The sequence below is a fragment of the Oreochromis aureus genome, linkage group 8 (assembly GCF_013358895.1).
Source record: "Oreochromis aureus strain Israel breed Guangdong linkage group 8, ZZ_aureus, whole genome shotgun sequence".
Classification (NCBI taxonomy): Eukaryota; Metazoa; Chordata; class Actinopteri; order Cichliformes; family Cichlidae; genus Oreochromis; species Oreochromis aureus.
Window position 1 is genome coordinate 15798514 of NC_052949.1, and position 27380 is coordinate 15825893.

The 27380-nt window shown below is 39.2% G+C and overlaps 1 protein-coding gene across 1 annotated transcript in view; it reads right to left on the reverse strand.

The window, feature by feature from the left end:
- Positions 1–27380, reverse strand: part of LOC116329820 (protocadherin-15-like) — a 209712-nt gene that overhangs the window by 121561 nt on the left and 60771 nt on the right. Inside the window, exons 8-13 of the mRNA XM_039616856.1 lie at positions 24840–24950; positions 21153–21323; positions 11603–11711; positions 8512–8624; positions 4866–5072; positions 1157–1291 (exon numbers count right to left, since the gene is read on the reverse strand). Coding sequence (XP_039472790.1) covers positions 1157–1291; positions 4866–5072; positions 8512–8624; positions 11603–11711; positions 21153–21323; positions 24840–24950 — 846 coding nt within the window. The remainder of the gene's footprint in view (positions 1–1156; positions 1292–4865; positions 5073–8511; positions 8625–11602; positions 11712–21152; positions 21324–24839; positions 24951–27380) is intronic.

Sequence of the window (27380 nt, forward strand, 5' to 3'; positions counted from 1 at the left end):
GCCAAGAAGCTGATTCACTCCTTCAAATGAAAATCACCCACCATTTCTCATATCTCTCTCTGCCTTGAGTTTAATTTCTCCTCCAAGGCTTTCATGATGATTACTGTACACCTCTGCCTTTAAATCAATACACCAGGCCTTCTGCTTTTTCCATCTTTAACTCCCAAATTGCTGAATACACACTCAAGGACACACAGAGCCACATACAGTTCCACCCACACACGTGCGCACACACACTGCCAGAGTCACCAGCCTGAGCTTGTCAGATAACAGCTGCTGTGTGAAGTAACAATGCTGCACATCATATACTGAGATGCATTTTGATACTCTGCTTGGCATTGGGCAGCTTACACGCGCCCTACCAATGAAGAAGCTGCTGGATTAGATTCCACTGATAAATTTACAAAAAACACAGGGAGAAGAGGGGAAAATGAAGAAAACGTACCAGATATGACAGACAGAAGCAGAAAAAATACAGAAAGATGTGGACACAGAAGGACTGTAATCACTGTAATTAGTCTTGTTTGCTACATTCAGTTCAGTAAGCAACAAAGGCATTAATTACTAGCGACAGTATAATAATTAATACTGTCATTGCAAACTCATTTTTTTAGAAGCACCGTTAGGACAGAAAATCAAATCAACTTTTAAAAACATATGAAGGTTGGAGAAATTTTGGTCTCCTTCCATGTTTGCCCTTTTCCTTCGCCTTCTCATGATTTTTGTACTTCAGGCCTCTCTATCCGCCTCCCTCCACAGTAGGTCTGTTGTTTGTGTTCTCTGTAACCTCCCGCTCTCCTCTTTCTAATCTGCTTTTTTTTGTGTGTGCTTCACCTGTACTCACATCCTCTGCATTTTCTCCACTCCTCACTTTATCTCGCTTCTCTCGCCTTACTGCTAAAATGGCTTAAAGTCGGGCTCAAGCATAGGTTAAGAAACCCTGTTTTTATTTCTCTGCGCATTCCTCTGGTGTCATTTTATTTTCATTTTTCACTTCTTCATCGTGAGATTTTTTGTTTTTGTTTTCCCAAGACCCCTGCTTTTATCTGACTTTGAAGGGGAGTTATTCAAATGCATTCAGACACTTATCTATCGCTTTTCCCCTCACATGCAAACACTTTGTGTAGTGCACACAGACATCAAGCCCATAGAGTACCGTGAATGTGTAGGAGTCTTGTGTCTCTCTGTCGACAGGCTGCACCAGAGTGAGGTATCTTTTGATTCCAGTAGCAGATACGGAGAAAACATGGGAATAGCTGTCCAGTGAGAATTGAAGCTGCGGATCCCGAGTCTGTTGAAGAGGGACATAAATGGAGGCATTACAACATTTAAACTTTTTGTTTTTACCCTTAAATCCTCCACTGGGGGATCGCTTGCACTCAGATACCGTTCCCTCATGTCTCACTATCATCTACAGTAATTACTATACATGCAAACCTGTAGTGAAGATTGGTTAAAAAATATACACAGAATTTTTGGCCAAGATGATAATTGATGGGCAAAAGTAGGCAAGAGCCAGCTGTCGAACTGTGTTTCTCTAAAATAATTATATATATATATATTACAGAGCTGAATATATCAGTGGCAAAACACAGTGAATCCACACGCTTCATAAGCAAAACAGCTGTGAACAAAGAAGTGCTTGGACAAGAGATCGGTTAAGAATATGAATGAAAAACATCCCTTGTGTTTTCTTGACATAACAAATTCTCAGAAGAGGGCTCAATCGGCGTGTGTCTGTGTGCTATACTCAGTGATGGAGAGGCAATCCTCATCCAAGCCCTCCTCTGACATTACCTACACAGTCATCTCTTCTGTGTGTGTGTGTGTGTGTGTGTCTGTATGTGCGCATGAGGGAGAGAGAGAGAGAGGGGAGCTCTCATTCCAGATAAGGCTGGCTCAGCAGGGTGGGGGGGTGGTGGTGGTGGTGGTGGGGGGGGGGCTGATAATACTGTCGATGTAGCCGGTGTGGATATTGAGTCATAAATAAGCATGCACGTACACACAGCAGCACAGTTACAGGCGCACACAGATACTCACATTTGTATGAGCACACACATAAATAAAAGTGATGGATGTCACATAAAAGCAATTAGGACTAATCATCATTGTTGGTGCTTAATGCTGGAGGAAAGGCCAGGGTTAGCAATATTAAAAATAACTCAATGTATATCACTTGACACACACATACACAGTCCCGGGAACACACACAAATGCACACATTATCCTCTCTAAGCCCATTCCAAGCTGTTGGGGTCTTTTAGAAAGCAGTGAACCAAAGCTTGTTTTTGTCAAAATGCCTATGCTACATCTTAAACAAACTAAGCTCTCGGGAATGCATCGGCGATAACAATGTTGCAGCACTGTAAATATCTTACATTACCGAGAGGCAATTTAAGAGGGAAATGGTTTTACTATCCAGATTCAGAGGGAAATTAGATAGGGCACTTCACACACTGCAAGCAAGGCACAAAGCCGAGATTCGGCAGAGCGAAAGAGGGCGGCGAAAACGGACACTTGAATAGACCAATCCCTCATTTCTGTATGGTATGATTAAATACTGTCACCATGCTTCTAGCTTTGTTTACATGATGGTTTAATTTTGTTTCTAGGCAAGAGCTGGTTTATTTACACAAGTGAGAGCAGGATTTTATATCAGAAAGGTAAAGAGATCCAAAGTGCTTCTAACAGCTGACCAGAAGGTAGACCCATGCCCTGATCGTTTAGTCATAGCTTTGGTAGGCCTGTCAAGATCGAGATTTTGCGATATGTTCTACATAGTGCTGTCCAGCAGCAAGGCATCTGAAGGTAATATACACTCACTAGACACTTTATTAGTACAACTTGCTAGTACAGTGCCAAAGTCTATTTTTTCTTTTAGGACTTCCTTACTTCTTTGCGCTGGAAACATTACTTTGAGAGTTCAGTGCATATTGACATGTTAGAATGATGCAGTTGGTGCACATTCATATTGTAAATCTCTCGTGCTCTACTGGATTGACTGTAAAGGCCATTTGAATATGGTGAGCTCATTGCCATGTTCACAAAAACATTTACCAAGTTGAGCGGTTTGATATGATGAGTTAAACTGTCTGGAGCAGCCATCAGAAGATTGGTCACTGGGGTCATGAAGGGCTAGAAATAGTCTGCAACAATTCTCAGGTAGGCTGTGGCATTTAAATGATGCACAGTGGGATGTGCCATGAAAATATGCCCCCACATCATTATATACCACCATATCTATCCTGAACTGCTGATCTAAGGCAGGATGGATCCATGCTACAATGTTGCCTTAATCAAAATTCTAATCCTACAATCTCAACATTGCAGAATAACTGGCAATGTTTTTCCAATCTTCTATTTTCCAATTTTGGTGATTAGAATTCACCCACGTGGAGAACATGAACTTTGTAAAACTTTATTTATCAGGCAACCCTCCTAGTAATAGCCATTAGAGGATAATATGCACCTGTCGATCACTCTGTTTATCATTTGCTCTCCTGGACTTAACTCTAAAAACCTGGAAGGACTCTGTTTCCATGTTATTCATATGCTGCTATGTTGATGGATTTTCCTTGTCCATTCCAAATAAAGATATAATTAAAAAAAAGGATTCACCCATGTGAATTGTAGCCTCAATTTCCTGTTCTTAGCTGACAGGACTGGTCTTCTGCTCTAAGTTCAAGAGATGCTCTTCTGCAGACCTTGGTTGTGTTGAGTGGTTACCTAATTTTTTGTTGCCTTCCTATCAGCTGAAAGCAGTCTGGCCATTCCCCTCTAATCTCTGGCATCAACAAAGTGTACTTGCTCAGAGAACTGCTGCTCACTGGATATTTTCTCATTTTTTGGACCATTCTCTGTAAACTCTAGCGATAGTAGCGTGGGAAAATCCCAGTTAACAGTTTCTACAATATACAGACCAGCCTGTTTGGTACCAACAACCATCACATGTTCAAAGACCCTTAAATCACTTCTCCTTCTATCTGATTTGAGTTCCTAATAATAATAAGTGTCCAGTGAGTGCATTTTATTTTGCTCTGAAAAAAATTATGAATAAAGTATCAGTAGTAAGTTATTAAAAGATGCGCTTTTGTGGCCCTATGTAAGCTGCTAATCATGTCTGACTAACCTGTCACTCAGTTTCCCTCTCTTTTTTGTTATTTAACAAGGTTCTTGAAAACATGAGATACAGCGATGAACAGAGACAATCAGCAATATTAGCTTAATATGTTAGCTAGCACCTGATAAAATAAAATTGTAAAAATAAAATAAAATATCTGCTAGCTTAAGCTGTTATTTTCAATCACCTGTGTGAAAAGTGGGCAGTTAGATAACAAGCCTTTTGTCTGCCTGTTATCAAGCATGTGCCTTTCAGCAGTTGTATTATTTACAACGAGTAAATCAGTAGGATAGCAAAGAGCTTGACAGGCCTACCGAGGTAAATGATCTCTAATACAACAGGAAGTAAAAGGCTAATGGTCTGTTTTCATCTAGTATAGTAAACTTTAACATCAGAACACCAGTGAGCACTGACATAAGTGAGTCATGTGTCTGTTGTTAGAAGCACAGTCCTTGTTAACACCACTCAGAACTCTGAAGGTCAAGATAGAAGGAATGCACCGAGCTGATACCTACAGGCGTCTTATTGAGTGCCAGCTATGAAAGAAGTAGATTCAACAGATCAAAATGTTGTAAGGGTTTTTACACATACTAAAAAATCCAAACCATTTTAAAACAGCTGCGTTGTTCTGTGTTTTACAAGAACATTTTCATTCTTCACTCTGTTAGAATTTGATTAATCAGTAACAACAATATTTATTTTCTGTTTTTGTAATCAATCACAGCTCTGTACATGTTCATCATACCTCCTCCACATCATTATCCAGTGCTATTATGGCCAGTGGTACAGATAAGCTGGCGCTGGCCGCTATGGTGGTTCCCACTGGCGATGCCTCACTGATGTAGCCATGGTAACTAGGCTGCAGGAAGTAGGGTGCCTGGTTGTTTTCATCCAGAACTTCGATTTGAAGGCTGGCAAAAGCTGGCAGGGGGTGGCCGTTGTCCTGTTCTGCCTAAAGGGGAGAGAGGAAAGTGTAATAACAACCAATTTAGCTTTGAATCTTCTCTAATTGACCAGCCACAAATCATGCTGCTAAGCCTGTATGTCTTTACAGTGGTTGACGAAATTACACACAGCGATATGACAGATGCTGCGACTACCCATGCATTCCAGTTACACATGCTGAGAATAGTAACAAGTGTGCTTTTTTTGTTTGTGCTGGTGATTCTGTTTAATCGGTCTGCCATTTTATGAAATGATTTCTCTAAGGAAATTGGTTAGTCAAGTTCAAAGGTTTAAGTGCTGCTGAAAAAGTATGGGTTGATGATTTATTTCTGAGTTCCAGTCTTTTTTTCTTTTTCTTTTCTTTTGTCTTTTAAAGTTGATTGAAGTAACCATGTAGAGTGTGGCGTCTCTGCTATTTTACGAGTGAAAAATGCTAACACGGATCCGTAATGAAGGTTCAGCTACAGGTGTGGGCTAACGTACTAATTTGAGACCAGTTTTTAGTCTACGTTTGCTTACATTTTGGCAACGTAACATTAGAAGTACAGTGGCTTGCAAAAGTATTCGGCCCCCTTGAACTTTCCCACATTTTGTCACATTACAGCCACAAACATGAATCAATTTTATTGGAATTCCACGTGAAAGACCGATACAAAGTGGTGTACACGTGAGAAGTGGAACGAAAATCATACATGATTCCAAACATTTTTACAAATAAATAACTGAAAAGTGGGTGTGCGTAATTATTCAGCCCCTGAGTCAATACTTTGTAGAACCACCTTTTGCTGCAATTACAGCTGCCAGTCTTTTAGGGTATGTCTCTACCAGCTTTGCACATCTACAGACTGAAATCCTTGCCCATTCTTCTTTGCAAAACAGCTCCAGCTCAGTCAGATTAGATGGACAGCGTTTGTGAACAGCAGTTTTCAGATCTTGCCACAGATTCTCGATTGGATTTAGATCTGGACTTTGACTGGGCCATTCTAACACATGGATAAGTTTTGTTTTAAACCATTCCATTGTTGCCCTGGCTTTATGTTTAGGGTCGTTGTCCTGCTGGAAGGTGAACCTCCGCCCCAGTCTCAAGTCTTTTGCAGACTCCAAGAGGTTTTCTTCCAAGATTGCCCTGTATTTGGCTCCATCTTCCCATCAACTCTGACCAGCTTCCCTGTCCCTGCTGAAGAGAAGCACCCCCAGAGCATGATGCTGCCACCACCATATGTGACAGTGGGGATGGTGTGTTCAGAGTGATGTGCAGTGTTAGTTTTCCGACACACATAGCGTTTTGCGTTTTGGCCAAAAAGTTCCATTTTGGTCTCATCTGACCAGAGCACCTTCTTCCACATGTTTGCTGTGTCCCCCACATGGCTTGTGGCAAACTGCAAACAGGACTTCTTATGGTTTTCTGTTAACAATGGCTTTCTTCTGCCACTCTTCCATAAAGGCCAACTTTGTGCAGCGCACGACTAATAGTTGTCCTATGGACAGATTCCCCCACCTGAGCTGTAGATCTCTGCAGCTCGTCCAGAGTCACCATGGGCCTCTTGGCTGCATTTCTGATCAGCGCTCTCCTTGTTCGGCCTGTGAGTTTAGGTGGACGGCCTTGTCTTGGTAGGTTTACAGTTGTGCCATACTCCTTCCATTTCTGAATGGTCGCTTGAACAGTGCTCCGTGGGATGTTCAAGGCTTGGGAAATCTTTTTGTAGCCTAAGCCTGCTTTAAATTTCTCAATAACGTTATCCCTGACCTGTCTGGTGTGTTCTTTGGACTTCATGGTGTTGTTGCTCCCAATATTCTCTTAGACAACTTCTGAGGCCGTCACAGGGCAGCTGTATTTGTACTGACATTAGATTACACACAGGTGCACTCTATTTAGTCATTAGCACTCATCAGGCAATGTCTATGGGCAACTGACTGCACTCAGACCAAAGGGGGCTGAATAATTACGCACACCCCACTTTGCAGTTATTTATTTGTAAAAAATGTTTGGAATCATGTATGATTTTCGTTCCACTTCTCACGTGTACACCACTTTGTATTGGTCTTTCACGTGGAATTCCAATAAAACTGATTCATGTTTGTGGCTGTAATGTGACAAAATGTGGAAAAGTTCAAGGGGGCCGAATACTTTTGCAAGCCAATGTATGTAGAAATGACAATGAGCAAATGAAAACATGCTTTTGAGAAATTGTCATTTTAAAAACGAAACTGAAAGAATCTTTCTTTGCAAAAGCATTCAGACCCTTCATCCAGTGCACTGGCAGCCAGTAGAGCTTCTTTTGGCAAAACCTTTCATGATTCATCACAAAGAATGGATGCCATCTGAAGGTTCTTCTATAGATATTCTGTGGGTTTCAAGTCCACCCAAGTATATTCAGACTTGAGTCAAATCCACATGAGTATGATCTCTTAAAAGATGAACAGTTACTGTGTTTTGGTTTGTTCATATTCTTTTTAATTCTGAGCAGCCTCTGTGTCGCTAATGGTGAGAAGCACTCTTTTAGCATTGTGATGCTATAACCATGCTTCACTGTAGGGATAGCATTAGTGAGCTTAGTGATCACCAGTGAGCTTAATGAACACCAGTGCTTGGTGCTCATCAGGCAGAGTTCTTGGAGTTCAGCCCAAATAGTTTTTGGCACATCGGATCGTATTTTTTCCTCATGGTCTAATAATCCTTCAATGCATCTGGCAAACTCCAAACCAGCTCTCATATATCTTTCATTCAGAGTGGTTTGATGGAGTGTAGTTGATCGTTGTCCTTAGAGAAGGATTCTAAAAGTCTACAAGAAACATCTGAGGCGGCAACCACTGAGGTGCTGGTCACATATCTGACCAAAGACCCTACTTTACCTGTTACTGTACTAAAGTCATGAAACGTCCTTCTTTCATTTGACAAAGGCCAAATAAAGTGTTTTGTACAAATAAATGTGTACCAATCCTTTTAGTTTACCTCAGGTGGCTTATTAAAAGACTGTGTATTTCTGTTCCTTCTGTTGCCTTTCCTTTCATTATTTATTCATTTTTTTGTAAGAGCTATTAGTTGTAATATTCTGTAAGTATTTAAGAGTAGGGTAAGATTTATATATATGTACTTTTAACTAAGCAAACCTGATATATGTTATATGGTTTAACTGTATTACTGGCCTTACGGAGACAACACCTACACATGCATACTAATGTAGCTAATGCTTTAAAGTTACTATCATTAAATGTCTTCATGGCAGACTACTTTTAATTGTCAGGAAATAAATAAACCTAATACAAACAGTCTTTATTAGGACTTAGAGATTTGCTGATCAACAGCTTGATGAATATTTGCGGATTAAAGGCAGTAAAAAAGCACTACAGAGTGAACTGGCGGGTTTCTTTGAGGTAGAAGAAACATGCAAGAAAAAAGAAAATCTCATTAAAACTGTCTTGTTTGCCGCTGCAGTGTTTCTCACCTTGATCACCAGATCAAATCTGCGGTAGTACTCTCTGTCGATGGGCTTCAGTAGCAGAAGTTCTGCCGTGGTTCTGTTTAAGCGGAAATATTCTACATAGGACTCTGGTTTGCCTGGAAGAGAGAGGACAACAAACACAAACAGTAAGAGCAAACCAAAAACACATTTTTAAAAGAAGAAATACTGGTGTGGGAGAGGGGAGGAAACATCAGTAATTTGTGTTAGAATCACTTTATGTTTGCTCGATGGGTTTCTAGAGGGAGAATCCAAGGCAAGAGACTTGGATAGTGCTCCCAGTTTAAAAATCTCAGCTTGCAACAGGTACACACACCCGTACATATATGATGCCTTGGAAGGCTACATTGTTCAATGGGGAAATCAAATTCTGGTAAAAAGAGCAGCAACACGGGCAGATGTACACAATCACCTTTCTCAAGTGTGCACTTCGGTCCATGTTACATCTTTACAGCTACAGCAGCTAGCATTGATCTGACTGGCTCTGGAGAGATGGCACGTTCCAATACAGATGATTTCTACTATGTTTATGGATACTTTGTGCCTCCACTTGGAATGAAATGTGCTACATAAATTTCTCCGAGTAAGTGCCCAATATTATATCTAAGGCATGTGCTTTTACCTAGAATCCAAGCTTAGGGGAATATATTAAGCATCTTAATTTTGCAAAAGCCCTTTCTTTTAATGTTATTTCTGTGCCTTTTTTGAAAGCAGTAGTGGAAACATGCAGGGAGTTCAGAAAGAATGAGGGCCAAGTATGACATGCAGCAAGAGTACAGCTGGACAGACGTCTTAGATGGAGGGCTTTGATTTTTTCAGCTTATTAAATGTTTCCTTCTTTTTACTTTTATTACTATTTACATTTTCATCTTTTTGAATTTCCTTAATATTTTCATTTTTTAGTTATTAGATTACTTACTTTGTTTGTTTTAGATCTAAATTTGTTGCCTCACAAAAGTGTTTCTCATCCTCCTGTAGAAATTAACTTTTTTTTTTTTAAAAGTTTACTCATATGTCTACATTTCCCTGTTAGATTATTAACTCCAGTCTTATTTTGATAGTTATTTGTCTCCTGTGTTTAATGTTTTACTCCCCCTCCAGTCTCATTGTCCTTGATTATCTTTACCTGTGTTTAGTTATCCCGTTGTGTCCTATTTCCTGATTACCCTTTTGTGTATAAATGTCTTTTTGTGGATAAATAGTTCTGCAGTTCCCATCTTCTCTGTGTCTTTTTACCTCCTGTGTGTTTCTTGCTTTTCCTGGTGGACTGGTGCATTTAGATGTTTAACAGTAAAATAAAAGCCTCACTTTTGGTTTATTTAGCCTGCCTCCATTAATGGCACTTCAAATATTTGCCAGATCCTTCCTTAAAAATCACAAGTAGTGGAACCAAAACCACTGCAGTTCACATTAAATATTCCTCAGCTTACTATCAAGAGTAATTTCCGTTTTTAGATTTAGAATCATAATGTTGGATGAGCTGCAAAGCTGCAACATCTTTTTTTGCCCTTTGTCACACTTTCTCTAATAATCCTCACTCAGTGAGAGATTAGTTTCACAGGAGGGGTCTGGGAAATTTAATCAAGCCCGTGTCAAGTCATGTCAGAACATTTCTACAAACTATGCATATCCAGACTTGTTGAAGTTGCTGTTATGCTGCATTTTACAGTTTCAAATGGTAATCAAAATATCTTGTATGGTGCACAGTTGTCCTATAGTTTTAGATACTTATGAAGCACTAACGAGAAACAATTCCACCTCTGTAATTCTGTAAAATCTTATCTTTCACAAACTGTCCAGAGCATACTTTTTCATTACTGTCTATTTAACTGGCTTCATCAAAAGACTTAGGAGCATTTTCTAACAAGTAATAGTTTAGGCCTGGTCTCATTCTCCACTCTGATGGCAACTGTGTGTGCAGCTGTGGTGCTGACTGTAGGTGTGTTACTTGATTCCAGTGCTAGTACACAACAGGCAGCTCAGGGTGCTTTATACTGTAAAGTAAAGGCACTGATTAGTGAGGGAACCCCATCAATCCAACAATCCCCTACAACAAAGCACCTGGTAACGGTGGGAAGGAAGAGATTCAAGAAAAACCTCTAACAAAAAAGGCTCAGAGAGATGCCCTCACCAACCTTATTACCTGAGGTTGGTGAGGGGAAAGAAATGACAGAAAGCTGAAACCATGAGCAACAAACAGGATGGAACACAAAACATAATGACATATATGAAAGGGAAAAGAAATAAATGGATTTCTCGGTGTATCATGAGCCTAGACAGTGGGATGGTTTGGTTTGGGGTCATTTGATCCAGGTGTAACTAAGCTTTATTAAAAAAGAACATTTTAAGCCTCTCTTATGCCATACAGGTGATGCATACGCTCTTAAAAGTAGAGAGCATGCATCTCCTGAACCTAAACCGGGAGCTGGTTCCGAAGGAAATGGGCTTGATGGCTGAAGGTTCTTGCTTAAATTCTACTTTCGGATCATCTAGGACCACCAAGTAAGCCTGCACTTAGACAACAAAGTGCTCTAGTGGAATAATATAGGCAGCCTTTAAGATACAATAATGCATGCACTTTTTATTTTTATATTAAAATTTCTGAGTGTGGACGTTAGCATTGGGCCTTAAATCTAGCCTAAGGAACCGCGATACCACCGATCTACATTTGACAAGATAATCTTGAAAGAACAGAGTCAGAGCGTATTGCTCTGTGTAAGTGGTATGTTAATTAATGTTTCACCAATCAGGCTTAAAAAAATTGTGAATTTAAAATTGTTTGGGTAAAAAAAAACCCAACAAAACATGAGGATGCTATTTTTCCTTTTTACCTACAGCCAATTTAGAATTAACAATTAACCAAACTGCCTTTTAGGCTGTGGGAGGAAGCCAGAGTACCTGGAGAGAACTCGCATGGGCACACAGAGTACAAGCAAACTCGACACACCAAGGACCAAGCAGGCCAGAGGGTTCTAACCCAGAACCTCCTTGCTGTGACCTGACTGCAAACCACTGTACCGCTTTGCCATTTATTAAATAACTTCCTAAAATGTTTAATAAAAACAAACAAACCTACCAATAAGGATGGAATATAGGATCCCCGGCCTGTCAGAGGGAGGTTGTATGTTCCTGTCCTGGTCCACAGCTTGTATGGGTGGAGTCACATTGAGTGGATTTGCCTTACTCTGGAGAAATATTTTCCATAGAGAAAGAGAGAGAGAGGGGAAAAAACAAAATGAATCAACCAAACTTGGACATAGAACAGCACTTTTAACATCCACTGCCAACGTTGTGTGTGTGATAACAGAAGCTCTGCTAAAATTAGGAGGAAGACATAGCAATTATTTAATTACTGATGGTCTGGGCAAACTTATTTTAATGCACAAACTATATCCAAGCAGAGAAAACATTGGAGCAGCAAAACAGGAAAATGTATTGTTGAAGACAACATAAAATTGGAGTAAATTTAAAATCACACAGGAGGGTAAATATGCACATCCACACACTAAAAGTTATTATATAAGTGCAGCATATAAATGGTAATATATATTGTGCACACACCCACGCGCACACACACTCAAACACACAAACACACAGTAGGAGTTGAGAATCTGGCTCCATCTGCATACTAACGTGGCCGGGCTATAATGTTGACTTACGACAGTGCAATATTGCTGTGGTCTGTGCAATGTGAAGACCCCCGATGGGAGAAATATAACATGTCCATGGGAAAAAATTATGATCACTAAGGAAATAAAATGCCAAACAAAGCACAACAACAAGCCTGCGAGTTTTTCTAAATGCGCATCCTCCCATAGACATGCATGCACCGTACACACCCGCTATGACACAATATTTAACTGCCGCACCTGTCATGCACCACTTAAAATCTACCAGCCTTCACCGAGCCATCTTTGCTGTTGCCTGAAGAGGAAGGGAGCGAAAACACCGGCAGAGAAGAAGTTATGGGGAGTAATGGAGTGGAGTAAAAGAGGGTTTAAATATATAGAAGGGAGATGAATCTGTCAGGAGTGAGGGGAGACAGGGAGATGTTAATGCAGCATGGAAGAAAGTTAAAGCCCTCGAAAGACAACCAGGTCGCTAAAACACTATAAGAGTGCCACTGTAATTTTAGTTATTGACACCATTTAACTTCACCAATGAAAAAAAGCACTGACAACAAGAACTACAAAAGCGATGTGCGAGTCAGCCTGTGATTTGTGACGGTCGAGGCAATAATGTTGCGACACTGTAAATAATTTATCATTCATACTGTCAATTACTCCATCACTCCCGCCACATTATCTACGGGCATACACAAACTTTGATATGATTGTGACGCATCTCCAGTGAAGTCACTCACTTCTATTTAAGCTCTTCATGCTGCTGCATGGCTTGGCTTGTTAACTGACTAGCTGGTAAACAAGCATGAAGAAATTCTTGAGTCAGTCCACGTCAGCTAAGCCCAAACCAGCAAAACTGATGATTTTTTTTTTTTTGTAGAATTTAGAAAGTTATATAAGCTCATACTTTATACTGGGTCATTTCACTCAATTAGGAACTTTCCTCAAAGACTACTTGACCACAACCTGATTTTAAAGCAGGGCTTTTGACTTTATAAACACACATCAGCTCAGTCAGAGATCTCTGGCTTTATGATTTTTTTTAAATCAAGGCTTTTGTATTGCATTGCTTTATTATAAAATTATCCTTCACTTATGTCTATTCATTTTAAGAGACGGTCCAAATTAAATTTTAAACGGTCAAAATCAAATTTATTTAGAAGTGTCAGGGCCCTGGCACTGTCACTGAATTGCTGTTTAGTATTTAAGTTAAGCACCTAACGATTCTGGAAATTAATAAAATAATAAAGTCCATTAATTGCCACAGCCAATTTATACACGTGAACACTTTTAAACCATTAAGAAAAACTGCTCAGTAATGTGATTGATTTAGCTTCTATACCATGTAATATTCTTACAACTTTTGGATATTGTAGTTTTTCTGCTTCTTTCATCTTCGGCTGGACTGGGCAAAACTGGGGTTACTCCATGAAGATCAACTGTCAGCTACTGCCACTCTTAAGCTTAGTTATAAACTTAAGAATTTTATTTGAGTATTTGGTTTAGTCTGATATAACTGGGCCAAATAATAAGCTGGGGGTCAAAAAAAGATCAGCATAGCAAGTCAAGTTGCAGGTAATACTGAAAGCTCTTTACTTGCTTTGTTCTTGAATAGGCAAAAGTTTGGACACACCTTCTCATATTTTTTCTTTATTTTCTTGACTATTTACATTGTAAATTCTCACTGAAGGCATCAAAACTATGAATGAGCACATATATAATTATGTAGTAAACAAAAAAGTATGAAATGACTCAAAACATGTTTTAGATTTTAGATTCTTCAAAACAGCCACCCTTTGCTTTGATTACTGCTTTGCACGCTCTTGGCATTCTCTTGATGAGCTTCATGAGGTGGTCGTCTGAAATGGTTTTCCAACAGTCCTGAAGGAGTTCCCAGAGATGCTGAGCACTTCTTGACCATTTTGCCGTCACTCTGCGGTCCATCTCATCCCAAACCATCTCGACTGGGTTTAGGTCAGGTGACTGGCGCAGCACTCCATCACTCTCCTTCTTGGTCAAACAGCCCTTACATAGCCTGAGGGTGTGTTTGGGGTCATTGTCCTGTTGAAAAATTAATGATGGTCCATCGAAACGCAAACCAGATGAGATGGCATGTCGCTACAGGATGCTGGTTCAGTGTGCCTTGAATTTTGAATAAATCCCCAACAGTGTCACCAGCAAAGCACCCCCACACCATCACACCTCGTCCTCCATGGTTCACAGTGGGAACCATGCATGTAGAGAGCATCCATTCACCTTTTCTGCATTGCACAAAGACACAGCAGGTGGAACCAAAGATCTCAAATTTGGACTCATCAGACCAAAACACAGATTTCCACTATGTTCATTCCTTTTGTTTCTTGGCCCAAACAAATCTCTTCTGCTTGTTGCTTTTCCTCAGTCGTGGTTTCTTAGCAGTTGTTTCACCATAAAGGCCTGATTCACACAGTCTCCTCTGAACAGTTGATGTAGAGATGTGTCTTCTACTAGAACTCTGTGTGGCATCTATCTGGGCTCTAATTTGAGGTGCTGTTAACTTGCGATTTTTGAGGCTGGTGACTCAGATGAATTTTTCTTCAGCAGCAGAGGTGACTCTTGGTGTTCCTTTCCTGGGGCGGTCCTCATGTCAGCCAGTTTCGTCACTTTCAAAGTTTTAGCAGTTTTCTAGACTGACTGACCTTCAGCTCTTAAAATAATGATGGAGTGTCGTTTCTCTTTACTTAGCTGATTGGTTCTTGCCATAATATGAATTCTAATAGTTGTCAAATAGGACCGTCAGCCGGGACTTCTGCACAACACAACTGATGGTCCCAACCGCACTAAAAAGGCAAGAAAAATCCCCAAATGAACCCTGACAAGGCACACCTGCGAAGTGAAAACCATTTCAGGTGACTATATCATGCAGCGCTGTCAACAAAGCAAAGGTTGGCTACTTTGAGGAATCTGAAATATAAGACATATTTAGAGCTATTTATCATTTATCTTGTATCTTGCTTCATATTTTTGATGTCTTCAGTATGTATCTACAATGTAACAAATGTGAAAAAAATAAATAATAAGAAGCGGTGTCCAAACTTTTGACTGGTAGTGTTTATATATATGCACTTATATATATATATGTGCATGTATATATGCGTATATGCTGAGGAACTAATGAGCAAATGGGCAGCAGCTGTGCAGGCAGGTGGCTGATCCAGGGAGCAGCAAGGAGATCAATAGAGGGGGGAAAAAAATCTTGGAGGGCATTTGGTGGTCAGAAGAAGCTTTGTGCCGGATACCGAGCTACACAAAAGTGCACGGCAAGACTTTATGGTGCAACGGGAACTTGTCACACTCCCATATAACTATATGTGGACAAGTAACAGATGTGAATTTGCAGAAGGAAGCACAGTGTGTCAGTGCAGGAAAAAAAACCAACAAAAAAATACTGTTATTACAGACAGAGTACTGTATTCTTTGCATCATGCATCTTGTTGCCAGTCAATTGCAGTATGATGTAATGACAAACAAAATTATTGGTCAAGTCTCGGGTGAGATGTTTACTGTACCATTCAATAATCAGGTTTATCCCTTACAGCTATGAAATACTGAGCTGCAGAGGCGGCAGTGTTTTTGAAGTGTATGTGTGAACATGGCCTGACAGCTGACTCCTCGGCACAATGACCAGCATCTTGGTGTGTGTGTGTGTGTGTGTGTGTGTGTGTGTGTGAGGAAGAAAGACACAGAGAGAGAATAGTTATCCTGGCTCCAAGGCTCTGAGGTTGTCATCTCTCATCAGTCTGATTAGGACTCAAACTATTATGGTGCCTTTTCTCTCCTCCTCGCTCATTCCTCCCCTCCCCAATTTTCTTGTACCAGGAACAGCAGCTTGTTGCTGTCCGTTCCATTCTTTCTATAGCTTCACCTATCTCCCTGCACCTCCTCGGTTCTTCTGCGCTTCCAAACCAACAGGAGACCTGCTGTTGGCATAGAAATACCATCCAGTAACTTAAATGATCATCAATTCTTCAGGTTAAACCTTTGAGTGTTTCACGATAAACTGTTGCACAGCATCACCCTTTACCCTTCTCTTCAGTTTCTGCAAGCTGTTCCTGTTTTTTCACTCTGGATGGATTTGATAATGATGTTTATGCAAGCTTTCTTCAGTTCTAAGACTTTTGGTAAAATTCAAATTGCTCCTTTCTCCTTGGTAATTGTGAAATGTGCAGAGCAGCTGCCACTGTCAAAGCACACAGTCTGCTCATTCATCTAGCCAAACTGCGACACTGCGAGTAAAGGCATCAAAGGCAACCGATGAGGGGAAAAAAGCACAGTTTAAGCATTGTGCTGATCATTTAAATGTATGTGAGTGCATATAATATTGTGTATTACTATGTATATAAACACCAATCACAGAGAGGGAGGAAGGTTTATGGCTGCAGTAATTACTTTCAAGAGAAATGATTAAATTTGACCAAAATAGTGACACTGTAAGGCATAACAGAGCACTGTTGGTTCAGTGATTTCAGTGTTTCAGTGTCAAAGTGTAACCATAAGAAGAAGAATCTCTGCACAGTGCACATGAAGCAAATCAGAAACAGAAAATATAACATACAAATTTAATATAGTGTGTGTCATTCAAACAGTCAAAGTTCTCATTATCCTGAAAGCTGGAAGTAGATATTCATCTACACTGCTGTCATGCTAGCCAAATCATGGGTTATGAGAAAAAGAGATTTTGCACTTATTTATTCCAAGAATACGTCATTGAACTTTTTTTCATCTTTAAGCAAAGGCCAGAACTGACAATTATACTGTATTAACCGAGACCACAGGGGTTGATTAATACAGACAAATCTTCCTAGAAGGCCTCAATTAGAGAGACACTCCTACTTTGACTAACTTGTGGACAAAGAAAATATATAAAGGCTTAAAGCCTGCTTTGCAAAAGCAATACTTGACTTTTAATGGAAAATGAACTACCTTGAAAAATGAATAAAAAGGTACAATTAAAGCAGTTATTTGTAGTGTTTTGCACTAAAAAAGAAGAACTTTAAAATTATGAACTGAATTCACAAAATTAAAAAAAACAAAGTCAAACCCATTCCAGCAAAATATCCTAAATTTCAATTCCAAGTAGGGAAGGAAGTAATCTCCAAAACTGCCTTATTTCTCACTTCCATTTCATAACATCTTTTGTTATATTCTTTCTGCCAGTGCTCATGTCTCTTACATTTCCATACAGAAATACAAAAGATATACAATTTTCCGGTGATCTGTGATAAGGAAACTACATTACTTTCTCTTTCAATGCATCCCATGACAAAAATAAATAAATAAAAACGTGAATTTAAAGTTCTAATTTCTTTATTCATGGGGTTTTTTTTGACAGTTGGGAGGCAGATACAAGACACAAACGACTTTGGTGTATTCTCATAAAAAGATTGTAGAATTGAGACAGAATCCATGTGTGTGAATGAGAGAGAAACAAGAGGAAAGGTGCACATGCAAGGTGTAGAGATACTGAAAATAGATGAGTTTAAATACTGTAGCTGGGGTATTTAAACCCATTTAAACTCTATTGTTTTGGATGGACGGACAGTACACAACGTAGGTGAAGAGAATGCAGGCAGGGTGGAATTGGTGGAGGTGAGTGTCAGGGGTGATTTGTGACAGAAGGATAGCAGCAAGAGTGAAAGGGAAGATTTACAAGATGGTAGTGAGACCTGCTATGATGTATGGCTTAGAGACAGTGGCACTAAAAAAAAGACAGGAGGCCAGGGTGGAGGTGGCAGAACTAAAGATGTTAGGGTTTTCAATTGGAGCTACCAAGATGCACGGGAATGGACATGAGTGTATCAGAGGGACGGCTCAGGGTGAGCAGTTTGAGGAAAAAGTTAGAGAGACAAGCCTGAGGTGGTTTGGACATGTGGAGAGGAGGGGTAGTGGATATACTGGACAAAGCATGGTGAATACAGAGTTACTAGAACGGCAAAGAGGACGATCACGGATCACAGATGTAGTGTCCTCCTTCAGCAACAAGCTGCATGTCCCCCTTCACTACATCACTGCATGAAATGATCCTCTGTGGTGGGAGCAGCCTAAAGAAGAATAATAAGACTGTATTCTTTAGAGGAAAGATCTATACAAAGGACCTTTTTCATTCGGACCTGTCATAGCAGTAAATACACAGCAGTCGTTTGCCGAAGGTAATCTGTTATGAAATTGATTTCTTTATGATTTTCTTTAATGATGATCATGTGGGTGCTTGCAGTCAACTAGTATTCCTAAATATGAGCCTTAATTTGACTTCTGCACTGCTCCCAACTCGTGTAAAGAGAGAACACAGTCTGAAATTCATTAATAGTGAATATAAAGTTTACAGAAAGATGAGGCCAAGCAACCACAGCTTATCTGACTGACTCCAATTTTTATTGCTGTGATTGCATAAGATCAGAAAAACTGAAATCAACAAAGTGTCTGGAGTAAGCAAGAGCTCTGTATTGGGAGAAAATCGACAAGTGAGAAACAATCTTCTGGTTTGAAGCAACTTGTGTTTTTTGTGTGTGTTTTTTTCCTATGTCTCTTTGGGTTTTAAACCCCTCAAGAATTTTCCCAGGAAAAACAGTTTGTTTCTGCCTAGCCCCTTTTTTCCCCCTATTTGTCTTTCACTCCCCGTCCACCAGATCCCCCCTGTATCTCCATCTTAAACCCTGTCCTTGTCCACGTACACTTACTCCTTCTGAAAACCACAAGCTGTAAAGTTGATTTACTCCTGTTTTTCCTCCCAGCCAAGACTGTCTCCTCTGGCTGGAAAGAGAGAGAGTGTGTGTGTGTGTGTGTGTGTGTGTGTGTGTGTGTGTGTGTGTGTGTGTGTGTGTGTATGCGTGTGTATGTGTCTGAGAGAGAGAGAGGGGAAAAGAGAAATCTTAAGGCAGAGAAGTAGTTCCTTCAGCCTGTCTGGAGCAGAGTCAGCACATGTGTGTGCATGCGACAACTATCTCAGTGTACAATAGAGAGATGAAGAAGACGGTGTCCGGTCCACGGCTGTGGTACTGGATTTATGTATGTGTGTGTCGGTGAATGCGGGGCATTAAGGCATGAACGCACTGCTAGCTTGTCACCATCAAGGGTGTGTGCGGGTGTGTGTATATGTGTTGTAAGGGATGAATGCACTGCTGACTTGTCAGAGTTGAAGATTTTGCCTAAAGCAACTTTTTCCCCCTTGTTTACAAAGTTGTATTGTGAGTTTCTCCAGATAATAGCATCAGCTAAATGCCACAGATACAAATGCAAAAGTACATAAAGCTGTGTAAGCATAAATATGGGCTACAGTGTTGCAGAATCTGCCCCGTAACACTTGTTCATACAAAAGAGAGTAATAGCTGAATCTATCAAAGACATAAACTTTGACTGTCAAGAACTCTTTGAAGGCCACACACGACATATTTTAGGATAGCAGTTTCATTCGCCATACAATTTTGCCATAATCGAAGGGAAAAAAACAGCTATTTGTATTTCAAAAATACAAAACCAAGACATTCCCTGTATACGATGATGCTCATTAGTCATTTGTATAGACACAGTAAAATCCTATTTTTATGCAAATTGTAACTCCCAGCAGACATTGCTTGACAAGGTCTTATCATTAAAATATCAGGGTTCCTTTTCAAATGGCTCTAATTGCTTACGAAAAACTTACAATGGGTTCTGCAGGAGTTGACATACAGAATGAAATCGCATGTTTTTTTAGAGCGTACGGAAAAATTTAGCCCCTATTCTAATTACATAGTCTGTAGTTTGCGGCAAAATGAGCTACATTTTAAATGCCAAAGTCAGTAAATAAATTTTTCATTTGTTTATCTTTACTGCAGGCTTGAATTGGCATTAGACCTTGATTTGAAAGCTCGAAGACAAGAAAGTGAAGATATCCATTGTGACGCAGTCTATCGATATACTGTGTAAAAGTAAAATGGAGATATGCATAAACAGCCCGAACAATTTAAAGCTTCTTTAGAGATCAGGTCTCACTCTTGATCTTTTCATAATTCTTTGTGGCATAGATTCAACAATATGCTGGATTCTTCAAAACGTCTGGTGCATATTAACACGACAGCATCAGACAACTGCTGCTGCTATTTGTTGGCTACACATCCAACCTCCCATTGCACCCAAAGTGTTCTCTTAGATTGAGAACTGGTGACTGTGGAGTCCATTTGAGTACTCTCAACTCATTGTCAGGTTCATGAAACCAGTTTGAAATGATTTGAGCTTTTGTGAGATGGTGCGTTATCCTGCTGGACAAAGCCATCAGATGATGGGTATATTGTAGTCATAAAAGGATGGACATGGTCAGCAACAAGACTCAGGCAGGCTGTGGCATTTAAATTATGCTCAGTTGGTACTAAGAGGCCCAAAGTTTGGCAAGAAAATATTCCCTTACTCCATCACCAGCAGCGTGAATTGTTGATACAAAACAGGATGGAGCCATGCTTTCATGTTGTTTACTGAAAACTACCCCAAAATTATCTGAGTTATTGTTGTCTTTCTTTTAGTTTGAAACTGTCATGACATTGATCCTCTAAATTCTGACCCTTTAAGGCATTTTCACCCAGTGAACTTTTTTTTTCTGTTCTTCACAACATTCTCTGCAAATCCTAGAAACGGTAATTCAGAAAAAACCCAGGAGATTACCAGTTTCTGAAATACTAAGACTAGCCCGACTGGCACCAACAATGCTCTGTCTTCCCCATTCTGCTGCTGTTTGAACTTGAGCAGGTTGTCTTGACAATGTCTATATGCCTAAATGCACTGAGTTACTGCCATATGATTGGCTGATGTTGTGTTATGAGTAGCTGAACCAGTGTACTTAATAAAGTGGTGGTGAGTGTATGCATGTTATCATTGTCCACTGAAGGCAGTAAGTGATCCACAAATGCACATTGCAACAAAAATGTAAAGCTAAAAATTCCCTCTGCACAGTACATGTGAATATAACACATTACAGAACAAACACAAACTTACCGGCTCGGTCAGCTCAAGCACATTAGCCTTATACGTGATGGGGCTACAATCACGGGTGTTTCCCACAAGTGTACATGGTAGAAACATGGGACCCAAATCATCACCATCCAGTACATCCACAGTTAGTGTGGTGGTGGCTGTTCGTCGGCCACTTGGATTAGGGGCTCGATCCTAGACAGACAGACAGATTTTTTTGGTGATACTGCACAATTATGTGGCTACATTTATCTTTGTGTCTTGAATGAAAAGCGATCAGGATATGATCAAGAAAAACACATAATAATACAGGCTGGTTTTTATCTCATATATTCTATATCTAATCCACAGCATTCATGTTCTCGTAGGCTGGTGATACAATATGGTTGATATGTTTGGACAGTGTATACACCATACTGTAATCTATTTCATGAATCTCTTTGGTGACCAAAATTTCACCCAAATACACATTCAGCAACATATTACATAAATTCCAGTAAAGTAGAATAACAAATATGGAAGTATAGCATGCACTGCTCCCACTCCCATCTGCTCCTGTATGATTCACCGAAAATATTCAAAACTATACACAGGAAATGATGTTCAACATCTGTCAGGTGTTTCAGCCTTGCAAGGCATTAACATTTTTATTAGAGAAAAAAGAAGGCTGTTTTCTCATTTCTTAAATGCAAATATATGCTAAGGATAAATTAAGTTCCAACATTTGGTCTCACCCACGTAAAATTAAGAAGAGAAAATAATAATAACACTTAATAATAATAATAATAACTTAGATTTGTATAACGCCTTTCAAGATACCCAAGTAGTAGTAGTAGAAAAAAAATCATATCAATAAAATCTTGAAAACCAAACTTTTTATTCATATTTTTGATAGCATGAATACAATTGTTTATTGGTCCACTGGCTGGACTAAGTTGTAGCACTGCTAACCCACCTTTCCCTTTTTTTGTAAGATTGCATAAAAATGAAACAGCATTGCTGCATTTCATGACATGCTTTCTGGTTGTTATGGGATTACAGTTAATTACAGTGAAAATGTTTTGAAGATTTTGCTTTGATTTTTTTCTAACTAAATGGCATTGATACAACAGAATTTGGTATTCTGTACAAAGTCAAAAACTCCCCCATGTGTTGGAATTACAGGTTGATTCAGTTTTGTTTATGTCTCTCTGAGTAGTCACATAAGTTTAGATTTTTTTGGTAAAAGTTAATTAAATAATGTAGTTTAAAACTCTAGAACTCGGAAATATTCTGCAGGTAATATAATTATCATATAGATATTAATTTAAAAATAGAAGGATATATGTAAGAGGTGTTTAAATAAATACATTATTTTTAAATGACCAATTCACCTGGTGGTTGATGACATTGACCTGAAAGAAGAAAACTGAATCTTAGAATTACTTTTCAGTGAGAATGTTCCTATTGTGGAAAGGTTTGAAGCTTTTGAAACAAGAAACAGTAGAATGTATGACCTTGGTACACACAAAATGAAAAATAGATGTGTTCACATGAGTTGTAACTCAAAAGAAGGCCAGTAGACCCTAAGCTGGGTTTCAGTGAAACCCTCATAAAAAAATAAAAATAAGTAAATCACAAAAAACACATCTGCAGTCCAGTTGAAAAAAATGATAGAAAGCAAGAAATAGCCAAATAAGGCTACTACTAAACTCCTAAACTACTCAACAGTCGGTGCGATCACCACATCTTTCTTACAGGAAGAAACCGATGAGATATTATCTGCTATTCAATGTGTGAGTCATCTAGATTTCCATCAGCTTCACATTTTATGTAAGCATATGAGGGAGCACTCTCAAACCCTGTTCAGATAAAGCTGCTTTCTGCCATTAAACTCTTCTAAGTAGCACAACTTAAGCACTAGACAATCAAGATATCAGGTATAAAACCTTAATTAAGTTTCCTCAAAGTTCCCGTTTTAATATTACTTAATCACATCAAATCATTGCAATACATTATACTCCCAATTACTCGACAGTAAAAGAAAGAAACCGGGGCCTCTGCCAAGAAATGATCTCCTCGAAACTATACTCACAAAGTTCCTGAAACATCTTTAATGAGCAAGATTGAAGATACCATTTAAAAAGTGAAATCAGATAACACAAATATGAAATAATATATAGTCTGATTATATATAGTTTAAAGACTGAAAAAAATCATAAAAAATAGTAGATTTCCATCAGGTTCACAGAGGAGTTTTCCCCTGCTGGCTTCATTACTGTAAGCTATGCTTGACGAGAAGCTGTGACATCACGCAGTGACTCATGATAAGCAATTTTGCCAACACTATCTTGGTGTTTTGAAAATGGACAAGACAAGAGAGAGATGGATCTAAAATTAAAACTGAGAGCACTGCGCAGTCATCGGGTAATGACTTGTGATAGACGAGTCTTGACTATACCCCTGGATAATTGTCTATTGTGACTCTAATAACGAACATACTTTGCAAAACGAACTTCATGTGTTATTTAACGTGGACTGAAACCGAGCCAGGTTTCATTTCACAGTTCCAGGAATTGAGGCCATGAAGTCATCAGGAAAGCGTTTACAGATCAAAAGAGCTGAGGCTCATCTTTCTACAGACTTCTTTACAACCTGAAGTCTTTTTACTACTAGAGACCATTAAAAATAATGCAATTTTAAGACAAATCCACAACGGCTTTAATTTTTTTAAACTCAGAGAATAAGCTAGGAGGACAGTCTATGACGTGGACACAGTTAGCACGGCATAAAGACTGAAACCACAGACTTTAAAACCATCGCTCATCTGAATTCACCTGAATTCATCTTTACTATAGTGAACAATGTAATCAAACATCTCAGGTTTTCACACAAGGTTTATATACTTTATCTGCAATAAATGTACATCTTAAATGGTCACCCATGTTTTGTTTTTTTTCTTTTTTTGTGGTTGTATGGGTTCAGTTAAGCTTAGACTTCTGTTTTTTGGGGAATTTATATACAGTAATTTCAAAGCTACTCAAAACACTCTAAATACTGTATTCAGACAAACAGTAAATATGTCACCCTGTTAAGTGGCCAGAAACACATTAATCTTACAGTGTACTGCTGACTCTCCATAGTGCTTTCAGGGCCTTGAGACATATGAATATTTTGCAGAATACTTTCTTGAGAACTGCTTTTGAAAGCAAGTATTTCTTAACACAATAAAAAAAAACTTTTTTGGCACCATCAGCAACACAAACAATTTTCTATCATGCTTCAGCTTAGCATCCTTCAAACTTCAACTACAATTTCCCATAACTGTGCTTTGCTTATTGAGTGAAAATCACTATAAGCCACCTTTATAAATAAAACATACACAGAGCTCAGAAATAAAAGGAAAACAATTAGGCTAACAGAGACATTAGTGATAATTAGGGGTGCTCTAAGAGATCCCTTAAGGCTCACACAACAATACAGAAATAGTGAGAAAAGCTGCATAACATTAATGTTGCCATGATAATACAAATTTACATAAAACAACACTCCAGGCAGCAGACTACACTCCTACCCATGAAAGAGATGGCTGATTTTCTTCAGCCATTCTCTATGACAGGTCCACATGAAGGTGTTCCTTTCAAGAGCTTTAACTTAATATATGATTAAAAAAAATCAACGTAACACAGTGCGACATAATAATACACAAATAGAAATGTTGAAAAAACTTACATTAGCTTGTATGATGACTAGGTATCTTGTTATATCCTCATAGTTGAGTCTTTCTCTGAGAACTACAGAGCCAAACAGTGTCAGCGGGATGTCAAAGGTTCTGTTAGCTGTCTGAAAAACAAACAGATACATTACACACATCAAGAGTGAGTCGCAGCAGGGTCGACCATTCACTCGTTCTCTTTCCTTACAGTTTTGACAAGGCATGCATTACACTTTTTTGGTTTAAGCAACGGATGTGACTGTGCAATTTCAGTATAAATATATTTTAGTTTTCTTGACATGATACAAAACTTTTAAAAAAATGATTCATGCAATCTATATTCATAATAATTCATTAAAATTATTATGATGAGAGAGAAAAATAAAGACTAGTATGTTTATAAAATAGGTGACATTCAAAGAAAAATCAACCAGAAGAAGACACAGTACCAGGGGTCGGCAACCCTAGGCACGCGTGCCAACGGTGGCACGCGAAGGGTTAACTGATGGCACGCACGACCATAGCTGGACTGGCCATTGGGCATAAGGGCATTTGCTCGGTGGCCCGATTATTATTATTTATTTTTTTTTGGTGGTGGATTGGCCAGACGCTGGTCGGTGTGTAAAAATAACTCAGTTGTTTGGTGTTGGCCATGGCGGAGCTTCCACAGATTCAGTAAAATTAACAAGTGGTGGAGGCCAGCAGGTGGATGAGGGAAGGGGAGGCAGGAGGAGGAGAGACCCGAGGCAGCTGCCGGTCGGAGCGTCAGGTGAACTGAACTTCAGGTAAGAAGTTATGACCTGCAGTCTATCTGGGTCAGATATAAACCAAGTTTAGGTGGAGTTTATTTTCCTTGTGCTGACTTTTTACAGTCAGTTACAATAACTCGTACTGCGTGCTAGCTTGCATGACGGAATTTATATACTGCTGGGCGGGTGCTATGATTTTATTGATAGTGAACTTTATTTTATTCATAAGGTTAGTTAGTAGAGTTGCCAACCGTCCCGCATAAACGATAATCGTCGCGCATTCAGAGAAAATATTACGCGTTTCGTATTGAGCTGAGAAGGAACACAGTTTGTCCCGTACTTCAGCCAGGATGGAAAAAGACACAAAGCTGGAGTTATTGTGTCTTTGCTGCACAGCTGCATCTTCTTCTCCTCTCATTCTCTCCCCTCTCTCTCCTGTTGTTACTTCAATCACGAAACTGATCAATGATCAGCTGATCAGCTTTTCTCTCTTGTTTGTTTATCGCTTACTTTGCGCCAGAAAGAGGAAACTGCCGGATGTCGCACTAAACAACAGCAGCACGTTTAAGCTTGATCAGCTGTTGTTAGAATGTATTTAATATTAATTTCTAGTATCAGCTGATGTTTGCTGGAGCCACAGCTGTAAAGCTGCTGGTCATGATGTCGGTTTGTATATCTGGTGAGAGATAAACATGAAGATGAAACCAGGAGATGTCCTTACTGAATCATCAGAGCTGAACAGGTGATGGAGAAACAGGTTTACCTTTTAGGTGACATGAATGAGTTGAAGGGAAGTTATGAGCTGTTTCTGAGAGACAAATAACACCAGGATCCTTTTCTATGTAGCTGACAGCTGGTAACTGTGCAGGGGCGGGTCTAGCAAAGTTATGCCAGGGGGCCAGGTAGGGCATTAACAGGGAAAGGGGGGGACAAAGAAATACTTTCTTATTCTCATTTAAAATGTCTGGCTGTTATTAAATAATTATCTAAAGCTTACAACCAAAGTTTTTATCTGACGTAAAATGAATAGAAATCATACATTTACCAACAAGACTGTACATCACTGTCAGCTGGAATCTACAGCTGTGCATGTTCATGGAGCTTGCATTTTCACCTGCTGGACATCACTACCTGACAACTTTAACTGTTTTCAGAACATTGCAGAGGCCTTATTGACAGTATTTGGCTCTACATATCTGTGTGAGCAGATTTTCTCTCACATGAGTGTCCTCAGGTAGCCGTCTGAATGTTGGACACTCGGAGACCTGTGTCTCTGAGTGGGAGACCAGAGATCACATTAACATGTGTGTCTCTGTATTAACAAACATACCATATTGGCCCAGTTTATTTTTCTTATCATTGTTGTGAGGAGACCATAAATAGCATTTGTATTTTCTGTTGTACAGTTCATTTGCTGTTATGGATAAAAAGTCTTTTTTTGTTTCAAAATAGCTGATAACTATTCGCTGATAGCTGCCAACATTTGCAAACAAATATAATTCTATAAAGTGGTTCTATATAATGGGTAACTGTTAATATAGAGCGTTATTAAATTTATTGCTAATGCAATCATATGGCACACTGACTTCTGAGGAAATTTTAAATGGCACTCGCCATCAGAAAGGTTGCCTACCCCTGCACAGTACTGACAACAATTTACTAAAACAAAAAACAGAAATAAAGAATTTATTCAAAGGAGCTGAGATTCAGCATCATCTTTTCTCAACTGCACAGATAACATCTCAGTGTTTCTACTAAAGCTTAATGTGAACAACAAGTGTTAATTTCTTTGACTAGTTTGTGTCAAAG